Source organism: Oryzias latipes, chromosome 12, assembly GCF_053564925.1.
Source record: "Oryzias latipes strain Hd-rR chromosome 12, Olatipes_Hd-rR_3.1".
Lineage (NCBI taxonomy): Eukaryota > Metazoa > Chordata > Actinopteri > Beloniformes > Adrianichthyidae > Oryzias > Oryzias latipes.
In genome coordinates this window covers 22,737,575-22,756,443 of record NC_136248.1, presented here as the reverse complement: position 1 = coordinate 22,756,443, position 18,869 = coordinate 22,737,575, and the positions used below count along the sequence as shown (strand labels likewise).

Here is an 18,869-nt window from a genome sequence, read left to right as displayed (position 1 = left end):
ATTTCATGTCTAACAAGCCACCTACTGGTTAGTAAAATGAACTGACATGGTTCCTGTTACAATTTCATACCAGTTTAGAAATAACTTTGAGGTTAACCTCTGGAGAGCAGTGGCGCCACCAGGGGGTGGCCAGGGGTGGCCACGGCCACCCCTCTCCGACACCTGGCCACCCCAGTGGCCACCCCACGGCCACCCCAGTAGCCACTATAAGCTGTGGTAGCATCAGTTGTGCGTTTCATCCCAAATGCACAGCCAGCAAGCGGGCAAGTCGCTCTGATCACCTAAACCGGCCCTCACCCCCTCCCCTCCCTGCTGCCTTTGAGTGCGCAGACATCTACAGAGAAGCCGCTGGACGCAGAATGAATAAGACGCGTGGTTCACTTCCGCTTTCGAACCCTCAGATCCTCCGGGCCGGTCAGACAAAAGAACCAGCCTCAGTCACTAAAGAAAAAACTAAACACTAAAAAACGGCGACTGACCGCGCGTGTATGCGCTCCACACCCTCACACGCGCTCTCCCCCCTCTCTTCCTGCATCGCGCGAGCACCGGTTTCAGCACGCACACACACGCGTGCGCGCGAGAACGCACGCACGCACACACAATCACACATCCCAAAATGCTACGTTTCTTTTCCTGTTAATTTTCCGTGGGTCTTTAACGATCTGTTTACTGTACTTTAGAACTAGATAGATTAGATAGATAGATAGATAGATAGATAGATAGATAGATAGATAGATAGATAGATAGATAGATAGATAGATAGATAGATAGATAGATAGATAGATAGATAGATAGATAGATAGATAGATAGATAGATAGATAGATAGATAGATAGATAGATAGATAGATAGATAGATAGATAGATAGATAGATAGATGACTTTATTAATCCCACAATGGAGAAATTTCATTTATCTGTGGCAGCAACACGACATTCAGAAATAATCTATATAATATAACATCAATAAAGGACATCACAAATGACATTTATATTAAATAATAAAAAATATCACTCAAATTATTACGAAAAATTACTATCAAAAATTAGATTCTTATTAAATAAAGAAATAAATATTAAATGTTAAATAAATACAGCTGCAAAGGTGTAAAAAACATGCGGTCTGCAAAACATGTAAACCCAGTGTGCAAATACTTGGTGCAAATACGCCACATCATCAGCGGTGGTGGATGTGTCATTACTTCTTATTAATAAGTAAAAAAAGGATGTCCCTGTCACACGCGCCACTCATTTTCATGGCACTATTTAAGCACTGGTTGTTGTGTTACCGCAACATTTTGATGTGTTTTTGTTTCCACAGAGTTACCTATAGTCATTAGTTGATGCTTGTGTCTGTCCATTTTCAGAGAATGAAGAGAAATTCAACATATATTCTTATTTTAAGAATAAAAGTGCAGCAGAAGGAGTGAAAGAGATGGTAGGGGAACAACAGAGGAGTAGTGAGGAGGAGGAAGATGAGACAGAGCAGCATGAATGACAGAAGAGAATGAGGAAGACAAAGATGAGACGGCATCAGAGGAGGGACAGTCAGCATCATTGGTCAGAGAAGCAAAGCAGAACTCAGCATAAGCAGGGGCTCCACCTGTTCCTGGACCAACTGGTGAAGTTAGAATTATGTTACCCTAATAATAAAAATGTTTCATGATTATTAGTCTGAATAGAAATGTCAACAGATATAATTAATAATTAGAAGGATATTTTATTATTATTTCAGAACAACAGATTTCATTTTTTGTTTATTATAGACATCTCTCAGTCAAGAGCCGAACAGCCCAAGCAGACACACCAAAGCATTAAATATAAACAAAAGAAAATAAATATATATCAGTAGTAGTATCTACTAATGGTATCTACTAGTATCTATTAGTTATTATACTAGTAGTATCTACTATAAGTTCATGTTCTACAAAATATCAGTAGGCATTTATCTTTCTGTTGGTTTTCTAAAGGTTGTTTTACTACGTTTGGTAGAATGAATTTTAAAAATATAGCTCATGGTTTTTGTGTGCCACCCCAAGATTTAATGTGGCCCCCCACTGGCCACCCCCATGAAAAATTTCTGGAGGCGCCACTGCTGGAGAGGAACAATTTATCTGCTGAAAAGATTGCTCTGAACATTAAAGTCCCACTCCAGTCATCTTTTGATCTAGTTTAAAGTGTTCCCAGTGGTCTTTTACTTATGATTATGCATTTTTTGGGCAAAATTTAAAAAACTGTGTCATTTTCTAGGACATAGTTTCTGCAGAGCGGTAGTAGTTCATTAGAAATTCCCCTCTGGGTTGTGAGCAAGACTGTTGGTGTGGAGCAACCCCGCCCCTCTTGCCATCCCCACTGCTGAGAACTTGGAATTGGTTGCTTGTGGCCCAACTAGCATATTTTCTACGTCACACATAAGCTTTTTCAAATGACCTAATGATTCACAACAATTTGATTAAAGAAATACTCAGAAATAAAATCGTAATCTTAATTTCAGAAAAATAATACATGAACACGTTAAAAACACCAAAAACACAATTGTCATCGGAGTGGGTCTTTGAATTTGGGTCTTTGTCTTCTTTTTTATTTATTGTAACAGAAGAGTTTGATCATATCATATGCAAGAGATACCGGTGATACTTTGTCCTCTGTTTTTAAAGGTACAAAAGCCTCCCAGTATGAATTGGAGATGTTTGCTTGTAGGGTTGTGACCCTTATCAAACTGTGGCCTCTCCATGCCCAAACCTTCAGAGAGATCTGCCCATTGTTCCCATACTGTGCCTAAAGAGTGTCTGTGTGAATGCATGTGCATTTGAATACTCACCAACCCCCTCTACAAACCTCACCTCCCTCCCCCCTTGCCTTTCTCTTTCACACCCTCTCAGCTCAGCTGTGCTCTTTCGCTCACTCACACTTTGGCTGAAAACTGGCAGCGGGGTTTCTGAACTCAGGAAGTTGACCCACGCCGTTGGGACTTTGTAAAGCGCTCATGGAGGTGGTTTATCATGCGAGTCACACCTTACCACAGTATGGATTGTCTGATGTATGCTCTTCACATCAAGGTAAAGCAGTGAGCGTGTTGCTTGTACATTTTGAATGGTGCTTTATTCATCCTTTGCAGTTCGTTGTATGCATTTCTGTCAACATAATCTTTTAGATTTACCTTCTTTTGGAAACCAGCTGAGGTTTCAATATTAGATCACACCAAGTCAACAATAAAGAGCATCTTCAAAAGTCTTAACTCCTGCTTTTCTTTGCAACAGCCGTCATCCAAGCGGCGCAGGGAGCAACTTCCTGTCGTGTTGGAGGCATTTATGATGTGTGGATTTCAGAGAAGACTATCATTACACACATTGCTGCATTTCAACTTGCCCCTGCTTGCAGAAAACTGGGCAACTCCGCCGACAAAAGAGAGCAGACATGATTACATTCACTGACAAGCACAAAATGGACACAGCGAGGCGAACATTTTGCACATACTTTTGTCATTTCAAGCTAAACAAGCCTGCTTGCATGTGTTTGCATTGTTTTCTGGGACAGCAGCAGCAGCTGCTTCCTCCTCCTCCTGGCAGGGAACACAAAGTCTGGAAGAGCTCAACAAATCTTCCACATTATGAAAGTCTTTAGATCCTTTTTCACCCTTAACCATTACTTTTTATTGAATGTTCTTGTTTTTCTACCACATGATTCCTGTAAACTACTTAGAATAAGGTTTCCATTTGTCACCTTGTTGAAGGTTTAAACTGCCTCGAAGGCTGAGTAACTCAATATCCCAGTTGTTTGAAGTGCCTAGTTTTAATGTATGGCTTTGCTAGAAAGGGTGATCCTTCTATTAAGCTACGCTTGAAACAAATCTCTTAGGTCTCTGTAAAATGTAAAGCTGCAAACAGCTGAGATTCCCAAATCATGTTCATAAAACAAATAATGAATGGAAAATGGAAAAAACTCATTGTCTTGAAAAAGAAAACTTTAGAAATATCTTTCACTATTGTCATTTCAGAGGTCTTTGGCATTTGCTCCATACTTTCTGCAATTATAGGATATTTACACAAAAAGCAAAAAAGGCTTTGCTCGGTTTGTAATGAATAAAATATTGTATTTTCTTGCTGACATGTGTTTGTATCCCGGAATAACAAAGACCATATTCTGTTGTCCATTTTGTTAGCCGTTAAACTGATAGGCTTGGAAACACAGAGGGCAGCATTATGAAAGATGCTCAGGTGAATAGGACATGCTTAGCCCCAAACGAGGCTACAGCTAAACTGTCCCATCAGTGGAATTCAATACAGATCCTTGGAAAGTACATTCTGCAAAGACAAACTCAAAGCTCGCATCGTCTAATGTCAACAAATTGTTTTTTTAATGATTTTTAATTTGTCTTGTATTTGGATTTTATATATTTTGTATGACAGACGATAAAGCAGTTCTTACAAATGTTTTACTCCACCTAACTTCACTTTTACATCAAAAAGATGGGGGGAAAAGGTGGAGGTGTCTGTGCCTTTTTTTTTTTGTTGATGACAGAGTTACCTTCAGGCTGTCATTTGGGATGTTTTCATAGTTTGAATTTGTTTCATCAAAATGGAGCCAAAATGAACCTCTCCCATATGAATCGGTTATTTTACTTTTATTGTAGGTCATTTTTGATGTGCATGTGGGTGATGGCTTTAATAGAAATGCTGAAGAATGCTGTGCTGTTCTTGAAACCTTTGGGCTTTCTATGCATGTATATGAGCCTCCCCCATCAAAGGGCACACTCTGGACCTCCTCATCACTAGATATGTCAAGAATTTCAATATTTATGTTGTTCATATTGCTTTGCTTGATTACTTTTGAGTCTTTCGTGCCCAGTCTACATTCCTAAACCATTTGTGCAGAGGAGACACTTAAATCGCACCACAAGAACACTATTTATGCAGAAGATTAGGTCTGCACTGGCTTCCTGCTGCTCAGACTTAAAAACAGCTCTGCTGGTCTTTAAGTGGGGCCTTACAGACGACAAAGTACATCTCTGACAACTTGGTCATAAATGAACCACCTCGGATCCTGAGAAGCTCTGGGAAAGACCTTCAGCTGGTGTCCAGAGTCAGCAGTAAATGCAGTGAAGCACTGTTTTAGATTCATGCAGCTAAAATCCGAGGGAGGTATGGGCATTTCTGCTTAGACTGCTGCCCCCGCGACCCGGTCCCGGATAAGCGGAGGAAGATGAATGGATGGATGGCAGCTAAAATCCATAACAATTCCTGGAGATGCTAAACAAGCATTCACTCTGACTATGTTTAAGGCTGAAAACAGTGTTTTAGGGTCAAAGTATTACAGCTGACAGTCTTTCGCTGACCTTCTTGATTTTTAATTCTTTTCTGAAGGGATTTTTTTTTTTTATAACTTCTGATTTTTACTACTTTTAATGTGATTTAACTGCTTTCCTTGTGACTGTGATTTCATCGGATTGTAATTCTGGTTTGTCTTTTTTCTACTAAAAGCACTTTGGAGTGCTCAGAGTTTGCCTGAACATGTGGCGACTCCGTTTGGTTGTATGTGGGTTTATAAGTATAGGCCAGAGTGAAATATGTGAGAGCACCAAGTATTTGGGAGCATTTCCAGCACAGTGAGATCCTTTGTTGTCTCCCACCTGTTTTGGGCCATTAGTTAAAGTCTAGTCTGCAGCTGGTCACTCATGAAAGCAGGTGGTCACAACTGGAATGAGGAGGTTTTAGCCGTTGTGACTTAGCTCCTCTCAGATGGCAGTTTCAACACCAAGCGGCAAAAATGGTTTTATGTGATGCCAGCCAGTCAGTGATGGGCAACGAGATCAGCTGTTATTGTATGCTGCACACATCCAGTTCTATTTAGAATAGTTGTTCCTGTGACGAGTCCAGTTTTAATATAGTTTTTGTAGTTTATTGTAGTTTAAATATGATGACTGTGGAGTTCATTATTCTTTGCATAGCAGTGGAAGACAAGTTTATTTTGGGTTTCCAATCTGGTCCCATCTGAATTCCAAATGGAATTATTTATTATTTTTCCTTTCTGTAGAATCCTTTTAAACTTTATCTGTAATTGAAGTTAATCAGGGTAAAACAATGTCAGACTTTCACACTACAAATGTGGTCATCCCATTGTTGTGTTGGCCCAAAGATTACATTCAAATATACGATTGTGTGTCATTGTACAGTACATGAGGTTACTCAGCAAGTTATCTCACCAATCTTTTTAAAGAATGAAGCCAGCCCAGCCACTGTGAAAGAAAACCCACAGGATATGGCAGGAGGAACACAACTGTGCTGTACTGTAATGGCTGTGGTATGCTGCATAATCCTGTTGCATGCTTGTTTAACAACCTCACAGCGGTTGTTTCTGGGATAAAATGCAGCCTTTCCATGCAAACGATGGAGAGGTTTATTATAAAATAGTTAAAGCAGCATAAACAAATACAAACCCACACACACCTTGATACAATCCCGTTACAATTAACACAAAAAATACTGGTGGGGGGGCAAACTTTCAACTGACAGTCTAAACTCAGAGGTCTGCAACCTTTTACCTCGGTTGTGGCTCTCCGGTTAAGGAAAAATAAAAAGGTTTAACTTCAAACTGCAAAGTAAAAAGAAAGAAGTAGAGTAAACTAACTTAAACTTTATTCTACACATCCACAAACAGTTAGGGGACAGTATCTAAATTCAAACTAAATCATTTTAAAGGATTTCTGAGTGCTGTGTACCACCAAATCATTGTGAGGTCGGTAAGCACAACCATCACACCTACTGGATTATAGAGTAGATTTTCATATTTGGCAATTTCAAAGATTGTAAGTGGGCCTCATAGTTCGAAAAATGTAGGGTTGCTTCATTCGCTATGATTAAGTTTGGTTTGTTAGATTTATAAATTTCTTTGGGTTGGGGGTCTGGGCCTCCTGGTGCCCGGCAGGGGCGGTGTGGACTCCGTTGGTCGGGGGGCCGGGTCCGGTGCCTGGGTGGGGTGTGCGGGGGTGCCGGGTGGCAATGAGGCAGGAAACCCTCTTGGGGCCCGCGGTTGCGCCGGGCGTCCCCCACCGGGGCTGCAGGGTCTGGGGGAGGCGGGTGGGTCGGCCCTGGAGATTTGACGGGTTGGGGTCTCCGCTGAGGCAATCGGTGGCTGCCCCGGCTGGTCGGCTTCCTCGGTCCCATCGAGGCCTGACCAGAGTTCTCCTAGGGGCGGCGCTTTCTTCGCTCCTCTTTCCTTGTGTGGGGTGGGGGGGTATGGGGGTCGGCGCATCAGGCGATGGGGCCCCTGGGCTGGGGAGGCCTGGGCCCAATGCTGGGGGGGGGGGGGGAACGGTTGATTTACCACCGGGGTCAGTCCTCCAGCTGTCCCCGATCCTCTTTCTCATATAATCATTTATTAGGGTGAGGGTGGTGGGGTCCTCCCTTGGGGGGTCCTGACCCAAGCCTGGGGCTGGGGGATACTCAGGACTCCTGGGTGGTGGTGGGCCACCTGTCTGGGCCCCCTGGGCGCGGTGGGGCGGCTGCTCTACGAGTCGGGCTGGGGCTTGTACTCTCTGCCCCCTGCGCCCCCCTGCTCTCTGTCGTGGGGGCCGCAGTGGCGGTCCCGCTGGCCCTGCCCGGGGTGGCGGATGTGGTTGCCCGGCAAGCGGTCTTTCTTTAGCTGCTGTACTGTGCAGGTGTTGGGGGGGGGGGGGGGGGGGGGGGGGTCCCGGCTGCCGCTGCTTAAAAATACAAAGGAGAAATACACATTTTAAAAGTGGAATTTTTAAAGTTTCAAATTAGAATTTTTTTTAAAGCCACAATATAAGCTTGAGATTCCTGCATCTGCGACATCTGCTGCAACAAATAATAGCCAGGTTGTCACGATGCGGGGTGGCTCGAGAGCCGGTAGGACCCAGATGCAGAGGCGGAGGCACACGGTTCAAGGACAAGGGGGTTTAATAACAAAAACAAACAAAAGGCGCTGCCGAGCAGGATTACAAAACAAAACTTACTGTGGCGTGGCTAGAAACATGGACCGTGAGCGTGACTAGAAACATGGAGACATGAACACCATGACAAAAGGTAATGGACCAGCACAGGAGGAAGGCAGAGACAAGACTTAAATACAGACAGGGCAGACAAGACACAGGTGAACACGATCAGGGCAGATGGGGACCAAAGGAAGTAAAACTCAAGAAACAAGACAAGACAGGAAACCTTTCAAAATAAAACAGGAAACAGAACCAAACAAGACAGAACAAGAACTAATACGAAAAACAAGACACAACAAACTCAAACCATGACACAGGTCAGGCTAGTCAGCCAGGTTTGTATGATAACGTTAATGCACCTTCAAAAAAATAAGAAAATTAAAATATGTTATGTGTATTGTGTAACCCTAGCCTTTGATAATAGAACAAATTATATTGTTGAGTTAATTTCTTATTTGTCTTTGGTTAAAACAATAATACAATAATAAAACAAATTGATTAGACTATATAAGAAATCTAAAATAAAAATAAAATCATATATAAACAACATAATTCAATGTTTATGTGCAGTTATAAAGTATTTCTTAATCTTTCCCCTCTCTCCTACAACTTTCTGCACACTCATGAACATCACAGTTTTTATTTGTGACTGCTAAGGATTTTTTGGTCAGTCAACAACTACTTCTCCTATTGGTAGTGGGCCCCTCAAACCGGGCCCCCAAAAAAGCTTAGCACAGCCCTGCGCCTTATCTCGCATGTCTGAAGATATTTCAGCCGCAGCCAACGCGTCAGGAAATCTCTGCATTTTCTCTCAATGAAACTCGGTTATATATTAGCAATATTGTCGCTTTTGAGACACTAAAATGTTAGGTTAAAAGAGAACATTCGGTGGAGGAGTGGAAGCTTTGGCACCGGCTGAACGAACGCATGCGCGGATTAAGGAAACTGTTCATCCGGTTGGTGGTTTACTGCTATAGTTTGGAGTGTCATGAGTCAAGCTTGAGAAATCTTGAATGCAAACCTGCGTGTCAGAAGGTGAGTTCAGAATGTTTGCGTTGTTTTTCGTGAAAACATATTTGTTCAAAAAAAATGTTTAGGTCCAGAATTAAAATCTAGTATATTTGGGATTTTAAAAGGTGAAAACTGGATTAACAGGGTTTGTTTACTTCATAGGAACATAAGAAAAATAAATAGCAGTGGATGGTGGCCATACTACTTTAATACAATCAATGACTAAAAAAGAAAGCTGTTTTGGACAAAAACAAAACACGGAATTTTTCAAAAGATTTCATTATTTTTAAGACCCCCAGAGCAAATTTACACAGTTTTCTACTGAAGATTTTTCTTTTTTAAATATGGCAACAAACATAGTTTTAGGGTCAAAAAGGTGATCTTAAATATTAATGGGCTCTCTCTCTGTCTCTCTCTCTCTCTCTCTCTCTCTCTCTATCTATCTATCTATCTATCTATCTATCTATCTATCTATCTATCTATCTATCTATCTATCTATCTATCTATCTATCTATCTATCTATCTATCTATTATTGATCCTCATTTTTTAAATAGTTGACAGGCCATAGATGATTTATCGAAACAAAAGCATGGACAAGAGAAAAAATGGAAAAACAAAATTTGAGTATTCTCCAATCTAATACTTTTTAAATACTTTAGTTTATTGTCTTTGTATGTGTGTGTGTAGTGTTTACATTGTGTTTGTCAAGGAGGCACTGTTACATTTTTTTTATTTTTTAAACATGACATCTAACTGCTAATGAGATTTTATGACTGACAGGGAACATTATTCTTGGTGTCCAAGTGAAGCTCTACACATAGCAATTAGACCTGTTGTGCTCACCCAGGCTCTCTGAACACCATAATCACTCAGTTGTTACCTCATAACTGCCTTGTTTACATGTTAAAGTTGTCCAGGATAAGCATTTGGAAAAGATGTCCATCAAACATCTACAGTTTTTTTTTTAAATCTTTTGTTTTGTTTAAATCTGTGTGGTTTATTATTATTATTTTTTCCTCTTAACAGCTTCAAATGTCAGATGCAGACCTCATCCTGGGATATAATCAATGGCCTAAAACCCCTGCTGCCAAAGACATGAATAAATGAGCGGTTACATGGCACTCCATTCGTCTTTTAATAGTGCCTTTCTTCCTGTAATAAACCAGGTGTATCCCTTTGAAATGCCATGATTTATTATTTTTTTGAGTCACGTTGGTAAAGCCGAAGTAGAGCTACGGAAAGGTTTCAGTTGTCATAGAAACATCTGCAGCCAGCATTGCTGTGCGTTTTTCTGACATCCCAGAATACAATATTAAGGGTAATGATGTCAATTGTCATTTATGTGCTTTTTGGAACAGGGGCAGACAGAGAGCGGATGACGGCTAACCATGAGACGTACCTTCTTATGGCCAGCACCCAGAATGACATGGAGGATTGGGTGAAGACCATCCGGAGAGTCATATGGGCACCTTTTGGTGGAGGTTAGTTAAAACTTTACAGATGTTTTTTTTTATTGGATGTTACCTTTAGACACCAGTGTTTAATTAATGATCAGTGTGAAAGCACAACTCAAGCGAAAAGTGTAGAGTTGTAGAGCATGTTGACCGAGCACTGAAAGCTTAAAGCTATTTCTGGTGACAAAGATCCTTTATTCTCACATAAAAGTGGCACTCACAATACCATAACATTAACACGTGTATTACACGAGTATTGATTAAACTCCCACTCCGATCATCTTTTGATCTATTTTAAAAGCGTTCCCAGTGATCTTTTAATTATGCTTATGCTGATTTTAGATAAAATAAAAAAAACTAGTGTCATTTTTTAGGACATAGTTTTTGGCAGATCGGGAAGAATTAATCAGAATTTCACCTGTGAGTTGTGGGTGGAACTGTTTGCACAAAAGTTAGCCGTTGCTCATTTCCCATCAACTCTTTGTTTACAATCTCTATCCTGCTAGCTTACATCCCCCTCGAACCCCCAAGTTAACATTTCTGGTGCAACAAAAATGGCGAGCAATATTGGCACTATCCAGCTGTACAGTTTAGAGCCAGATGCCTGCTCAGACGAGTAAAACAAAAACATTAATGGCTTTATTTACCGTATCTGCAAACATTTGCCACTACAATATTTTTTAGACAGCATGTTTTAGTCTGCTCCTGATTAACCACCTTCCATCAATTACAAAAATGCAACAAGTAAATGTTTAAAACACAATTTTCATTGGAGTGGACCTGTCAGGGTTTGATTTTCATTAAATGTTGATTCCAAATGTAAAACACCTGTTATATGGTTAGGGATACAAACTAAGGCAACCTTACCAAATGCAGGAATACCAAAAGCTTTAATAACTAAAAGTATTTTTTCTGAGCTAACAAACAGTATGATGAATGAGCTGAAACACTACAAATTGAACCAACAAACTGGTAAAGAATGAGGAACCAGATGAGATTTAGAGTGTTATTTTTGTCATTAATTCCTTCCTGACTCGATTGGAGTAACGTATAATGATTTGTCCCCTGGTTTTTGTTAACAACTGCTCTGCCAGATTTCGACCTGCATTGTGTCGAAACAGGACACAGGTTCAGCACTTGTAGGCAGGCATGCAGTTCGGGCAGCTTTCAGAGACAAAGTGAATAGATGAGGCAGAGCTGGCCCCTCTGTTTTCAGTGTGGGGAGTTTGATGTCTATTGAAGTTGACTGCTCTTCAAAAGGACGAGCCATTTGTCAAAGATGCCACAGGAAAAGGTGGCTTCATTTTGGAGCTAAGCGAGGCTTCCACTGCAGCACACAAACACATGCACTTGGGGCGCACACGCATCAGCCTTTTTAGATTTTGCTGTGGCAGCAGTGCGGAGCAAAGCCCCAATTGGAGGCTCATGCCTCCAGAAATGTGATGAAAAATTCCTCTTTAGAGAGTATCAGAGGCAGCACCCATAGAGGAACTTGTGTTGCCTTCAACGCTTGCTGGGATTTTGTGTTTTATCCCGTCAGGCTGAAAAAAATAGTTTGACTACAAACTTTTGGGAATTCAATTTTGATGAAACTTTAAAATGTGCAGTTGCGGCTTCTCAATCTGGATTTTAGGAGATATATTTCAAGGTAATTACCAATTTTCCGTCTTTAAAAGTAGGTTTTGAAAGAACTAAAGTGGATTAAGCATTTAAACTACGTATCTCAAGTGGTCTTTATTAGGTGTTATGATATTTTAAATAAATGAATAATGATAATTAACAGATCAAACCCCTTCAGCAAAACTGAAACAAAACTGAAACAAAATTGAAAGCTTTTTGTGTTTTTTTGTTTTATTTTTCTACAAATATCCAACACTGTTGCCAGCTAAATTCAATAAATGTGAATTTTCTCTTGCATGGTGCTTTTTGGTGCAGGAGCAGGGACACATTCAGAGAGCATTAAGAGAGCAACATAAGAAAAACTTGGAAAGTCTTAAAAAAATGAGAATTTTTGATTTTAAGTATCACTTTTGTACAATCAAGTTTTCGTAAGAAGTCTCCAGGTTCTTTCCATCACCTGTCCACAGATGATATTCTGACCTCAAATTCCTAGCTGTTGTAATGCAGAGAAATAGTGCCAATACTCTCAGACCCTCCAAAAACTGGGTGAGTCATATTCAAGAGGGCAAGAAGAAATTTTTTCCTGGATTTACTTGCATGTGTGTTTGAGCAGAAGTAGGTTTGAGTCTGAAGTGTCAAAGGAAACAAGTGCCCCGCTGAGTGCTTTGAGGCATCAGTCTTGTGTGCCAGAGTCTCGTCAGGGTAAAGGGTGTCTGAAAAGGGCTTTATACATGCATAATGAGTCATGCACACACTTTGCATAAGTTGATCTGCACATACTGTTACACGTGACCCACAGAAAACATTCCTGCACTCATGACTTCAACGTCTGGACGCATGACCTCACCTCAGTTTTGTCTTTTGTTCTGTAGTTTTTTTTTGGACACAAATTATTTGTATTCCTTCTGTTCAACTTTTCAGATCAGTCGAAGAAATTATTCTTTTTATATTTTACCAAGTCTTCTTGCATTTTTTTTACTTGAACGCTGTCTTCCCTTTCTATGGTAACTGTACTGTTAGGTGCTCTTAACGCTGCACCTCTGATATGCTTTCCTATCTCAAGTGTATTAATAGGCATCTTTTCCAGAAGCTTTGTAAATGTGTCATTTTCAGGAGAGGTGAGTACAGAAGATTTTACTGATAAAAGCTTAACTAAGAACATTTTCAAACATCTTTTTGCAACAAAAATAATACAGTTAATGCTCCACTTTATTCATTCAATAATCAAGTGGTTTAAGTTGAGCCTTCTGTGTCCTTTTAAATGTTGTCATGTATGTCATGAACTCTAATTTAGTCATCCTATTTTGTCAGAGTGCATGTTTGAAACTGTGTAAGTAGCCTCAGTCTTTATCTAGAGAGTGGAAAAGTATGCAGATCTAAATCTGTCTTAATCCCCTGCTGTATTGCGTTCCACTTGAGACGGCTGCTAATGGAAATAGCTGTCAGACAAAAGGTGAAAGGTGCTCCGCAGGAAGTTAGAGGTTTGACCATCAGGCTGAGGCTATATATATATATATATATATTGCTGGATCTGCCTTAACAGCTATTATGAAGATGTAAGTAACTAAGAAGCAGTACTTTTTTGCAGTTGCAAGGCGTGGGGTCCTGTATGAATGCTTTTAAAGACCCATTATAAAATGATTGTGTTTTTTAACATGTTCTTGTAACATTTTTCTCAGGGTGGAGGACATATCTAAAGAAAATTAAGCTTAAAATTGCATTTCTAAGTATTTCATCATTCAAAATGTTGTGAATCACAAACAGATGAAAAAGCTCTGTTGGAAAAAGCTTGTAAGTGTGATGTAAAAACTACAATCAGCAGGCCATAAGCTCCATTCTGATGTATCCACTTGCAGACAAATAGATCCATGTACGTCTTCGTTTTCCTCATCCAAGCTGGCGTCTGGCTCAAAACTGTATGACTGGCTAGTTCCAATATTGCTCGCCATTTTTGTTGCACTGGCAATATTAGCTTTGGGTTGTGAAAGGAGTGCAAATATATGGAATGTTGGGAAATAGGGGCAGGTTTACTCCACACCAACAGTTCCACCCACAATTCAGAAGTGAATTTCTAATGAACTCCTGCTGCTCTGCAGAAACTAAGTCGTAGAAAAGACAGTCTTTTCTTTTTTATTTTGCCTAAAAGAAGCAAAATCATTGTTAAAAGAGCACAGGGGACGCTTTTACAATAGATCTGGAGTGAGACTTAAAATGTGTTCCTGCATTTAGTCTACATGGTTACAAAGAAAGCAATTTCATCTATGGAAGCAATTTGTTTTTCTGATTTCTGATCTGTGATTCTGTTTAAAATAAAGATCACTGTTAATTGATTCTCAGGGATTTGGTTGTGTTTCAGGGATCTTTGGTCAGAAGTTGGAGGAGACGGTGCGGTATGAACGTCGTTTTGGGAACAAACTTGCCCCTATGCTGGTGGAGCAGTGTGTGGATTTCATCCGACAGTGGGGTCTTCGGGAAGAGGGCCTGTTCAGGCTGCCAGGACAAGCCAACTTGGTGAAAGAGCTGCAGGATGCCTTTGACTGCGGAGAGAAACCGTCTTTTGATGGGTAATGCTTGACTTGCACTGCACTTGAATAGCATTTAATTAATATAAAATTCCCACTATTTATATTTTTATCTATCTATGCCATTATGAGCATTTTTTTTTTATTGACATTGACTTCTTTGAATTTCCTCCCAACAAACAACAATAACTTTTCGGTGCTACTTAATACATTCTTAAAGTAGTAATTATTTCAAAAAACTGTCAAATTACCCACAAATTTTTTAGTTCCCCTTCATGCTATATATTTTGTGCTTAGACATCAAGCAGTTCTGCGCCCAGGAGCAGAACAAAAAACAATCCCAGCAACCAAATGGTCCTTTTTTGGCTCAGATGTCCTTTTGGCATGGAACAAATGGTATGCTGTGCATAGGCCCTAATGTGACAATCAGAAATATAACACCATACCATCTGGTTGCAGGCTGTATGTCAACATCTTATAAGAAACACAAGACAAAAACGCACTTCAGTTCCCACCTTAATGTTTTAACTATTTTGTTTACTGAGTGGCTTTATGCTTGTTCCTCTCTGTCAGTGTAAGGTTGTTCCAAGTTTCCCTGATTCCCTTATTAGCCCCATCAACCCCCTGCCTGCTTCACCAGCTGCCACTTGTTGGCCCATTCTTTCTCTTGAGCCCCACTGGAAATCCGTTTGTTTTTCAGCTGAGCTGCTTGAACACACTGACGCTGTTCTTCCTCTTGAAATTCTTTTCCTTGTTTTTACATCGCCACCTTACAGAGATAAATTTAACAGCAAAATTTAACTATTTAGAGCAGGGTTGCCCAATCGTGGTCCTTGAGATCTACCACCCAGCCTGTTTTCCAGTTCTCCCTGCACTCCTTGCTGATGATTAGCTGGATCAGATCTTCAGTCAATGAGAATAAAGAGACACCTGAATCAGCTGATCTACAGAAAGCAGTGAATAGAGAACTGGAAAACAGGCTGGGTGGTATAGACCTCGAGGACCAGAATTGGGCAGCCCTGATTTAGAGTATCACATTTCTCTTACTTGACTTTCTTGTTTTATGTTGCTTCAGGGTTTAAAGACAAATCCTGTTGTAACTGTTCAGTCTTTAAAGTCCCACTCCCGACATCTTTTGATCTATTGTAAAAGGGTCCAAGTGGTCTTTTAACTATGATTATGCAGTTTTTAGCCTAAATCAAAACCTGTGTCGTTTTCCAGGACATCATTTCTGTAGAGCAGCAGGAGTTCATCAGAAATTCACCTCTGAGTTGTGGGCGGGACTGCTGCTATGGAGTAAGCCTGTCCTCGTTTCCCATGATCCATTTGTTTATAGACTCTGGAACAACCCCAATCAAACATTACCAATGCCACTTAAATGGTGACAATATCGCCGCCATCCAGCTGACTTTGTAATTTTGATCCAGATGCCAGTTCAGACACGAAAAACAAAGACGCTAATGTGTTTGTCCACAACGGGTTGCAGAATGGAGCGGAGCAGGAAGCTTGTGGCTTGCCATAGTACCTTGTCTACAAGCATTTTTTTCCTCTGCTCCTGATTCACAACAATTTGAATAAAGAAATACGTAGAAAAGCAATTGAATTCTTAATTTTCTTTATATATGTCTTCCATCATGAGAAAAATGCTACAAAAGCATGTTATAAACACCAAAAACATTATTTTCATTGGAGTGGGTCTTTAAAGACAGTGGAAGGAAAATGCATCTTTTTGTAAATTTTACAAGTTCTTTTCAGCTTTTTTCTGTTATTCTTAGCTAGAACACGTGAAAGTGAGGGTAATAAATGTACAGTGTTTGTGTCTTATCTTTTGCATATGTATCAACAACTAAAAAGTGTAATTGATTCACCAAACTTGTTCTTTTTTTACATTTCTTTATATATTCTCTTGTGTTTGTTACACCTCACTGCTAAACACAGAGTCAATGATAGTCCCCCGTTTGCTTCAGTGCTTTAGTTGAACATGTTGTATGTCGACAGCAACACGGACGTGCACACAGTGGCTTCCCTGCTGAAGCTGTACCTCAGAGAGCTGCCTGAGCCGGTCATCCCCTTCCACAAGTACGAGGAGTTTCTGGCCTGCTCAAAACTTATTGGCAAAGATGATGAAATGGTGAGAAATAAAACATGAATTTCATTTTCTTCATGTATTACTTCCTCAGTTTCCGACATGCAAATGTAGTAAGTTAAATAAATCCACCCTCATGGTGCACAGTCCTTCATTTGACTCATGTTTTTCCTCAAATTTAGCTTTTTTGCCTCTTATCTCAGCGTGGATGGCTTTTTTGAGATGTTACCATTATTTAACTGAAAAAAAGGAAACAGATTTTTTAAATTCTGGTTTGTTTGTTTTTTATTATTGCTTGCTTTTGCCTTTGGATTTCCATGTCCTGATATTACTGTGTCAGAAGAATTTAGAATTATTAAGCTAAATTCTTAACAAAATGCGAAATACCACTGTTGCTTGATGTAAAAACTGTTGCCTCAAATGATAAAAAAGTAAAAATTTCCTTTCATTACCATTAAAAGCTTATTTTGCATTGTTTTAAATAAAGACAATACATCAGATTCATGAAAAACTAATTATTATTTTTTTTTTTAAATCGCATTTTTCCCTTCAATTCTTCATTGTATTTCTACATTTGGTATTTATGAATCTCGTGAAGCCAGAATTGATCCTCCAATATTTTATCATCATATGAATTCTGGATTAATAGCTTCTTAAAAGTATCTTTTGCCTGCAGGGTGTGAAGCAGTTGAAGACGCTTGTGGAAGGCCTTCCTCCCGTAAACTACAACCTTCTCAAGTACATCTCCAGGTATTGCTCCTCCATTAAGGTGGATAAAAGGTACACGGTTCGCAGCAGGGATTGAGATTTTTTCTTTCTTAGATTTTTAGATGAAGTCCAGTCATATTCAGGAGTGAACAAAATGAGCGTTCAGAACCTGGCTACAGTCTTTGGACCAAACATCATGAGGCCAAAGATTGAGGATCCAGTAACAATTATGGAAGGTCAGTGTTTAAAAAAAGGTTGTTTTTTTTTTTTCCTGTCTTATAAATGTGTCTTTTTACTAATGAGTTATCGAAAATGTGCGTTCTGATTTTGTCAGGAACTGTTCTGGTCCAGCAGCTGATGGCTGTGATGATCGGCCGCCATGACGTCCTTTTCCCTCGAGATGAAGACAGTCAAACACTTGAACTAGTCAACAACAACAACATTGAACTCCCTCGGCGACCAGCCCTCACAGCTACCTCCACTGTCCCCTCAGTGTCTCAAAATGCAGAGAACAACAACACTCAGGTGGTGCGGCAGTGCGTCTGGGAAGCTCCTGACTCCCCACCGCACCGCCAACACGTAGACAACAGCGGCTCCCCACGATCATCCAGCCCCCGCAACCTCGCCTCCGGACGCTTTGAAGTCACCCGCAGTCCACCGCTGACTGTGAAAAAGAATCCCGCCTTTAGTAAGGGCAGCGGGATTGTCACAAACGGCTCTTTCAGCTCCTCACCTTCCTCAGATCCCACTCTGGATAAGAGCCAGACTGTGACAGGAGGCGGGCACTTACCTGTGCGTCGAACTGGGACCTTTAAAGGTTCGGGTACAAAAATGGGAACCAGTGGTGTAACGAGTGTCAGCGGTCCTGCAGGGAACGGGACTGGTGTTGTACGAATGGGCATTTCAGCGGCTGATCCTGGAAGTATGAACGGTCACAGTGGAATTTGGCTGCAAAACGGCTGCGTCATGCTTCGAGAGAACACCAAAACTCGGGACTGTCCCAATGGGCATCAAGCAACCAATCAGAATCGCCTGTCCACATACGATAATGTGCAGCTTAACCAACAGAACCTGCAGCAACAGAACCAGATAAACAGTTTGTGTCTGAACAGCTGTGAGGACAAGCAGAGTGTGGACAGCGCCACCTGGTCCACTTCCTCCTGTGAAATCTCACTTCCAGACAATTCCACTTCCTGTCGCTCCTCCACCACCACCTGTCCCGAACAAGACTTCTATGGAGGCCACTACGAAGACTTGGACGGACCAGGCAGGCTGGCAGCGGACAGCGCGCCTTCTGAAGGAGGAGAGGGAGGTGGCAGGAACAGTAACAGAGAAGAGAATGAGACAGGGGGGAGCAGTCGGGACACCAGCAGCAGTGACAACAGTAAGTTTGTCACTGCTGGCAACGGACCTGGCAGCCACAGTGCACTGCATAGTCTAGTGGCAAGCCTGAAACAGGAGATGCAGAAGCAGAAGACGGAGTACGAGGCCAGGATTAAAAGGTGAGGATGCACAG

General features: G+C 40.8%; 1 protein-coding gene across 7 annotated transcripts in view; it reads left to right on the top strand.

The window, feature by feature from the left end:
* arhgap24 (Rho GTPase activating protein 24) overlaps positions 1-18,869 on the top strand; it is a 66,060-nt gene that overhangs the window by 45,314 nt on the left and 1,877 nt on the right. For 5 of the 7 annotated variants that reach the window (XM_004074729.4, XM_078956352.1, XM_078956354.1 and 2 more), the window contains 6 exons: positions 10,322-10,444; positions 14,394-14,601; positions 16,558-16,690; positions 17,322-17,395; positions 17,468-17,589; positions 17,688-18,855. In XM_004074729.4, coding sequence (XP_004074777.1) covers positions 10,322-10,444; positions 14,394-14,601; positions 16,558-16,690; positions 17,322-17,395; positions 17,468-17,589; positions 17,688-18,855 — 1,828 coding nt within the window. Of the gene's footprint in view, positions 1-2,872; positions 3,057-8,706; positions 8,987-10,321; positions 10,445-14,393; positions 14,602-16,557; positions 16,691-17,321; positions 17,396-17,467; positions 17,590-17,687; positions 18,856-18,869 lie in introns of those variants that run through there. The other 2 variants (XM_011481683.4, XM_020707606.3) reach the window with 2 other exon arrangements.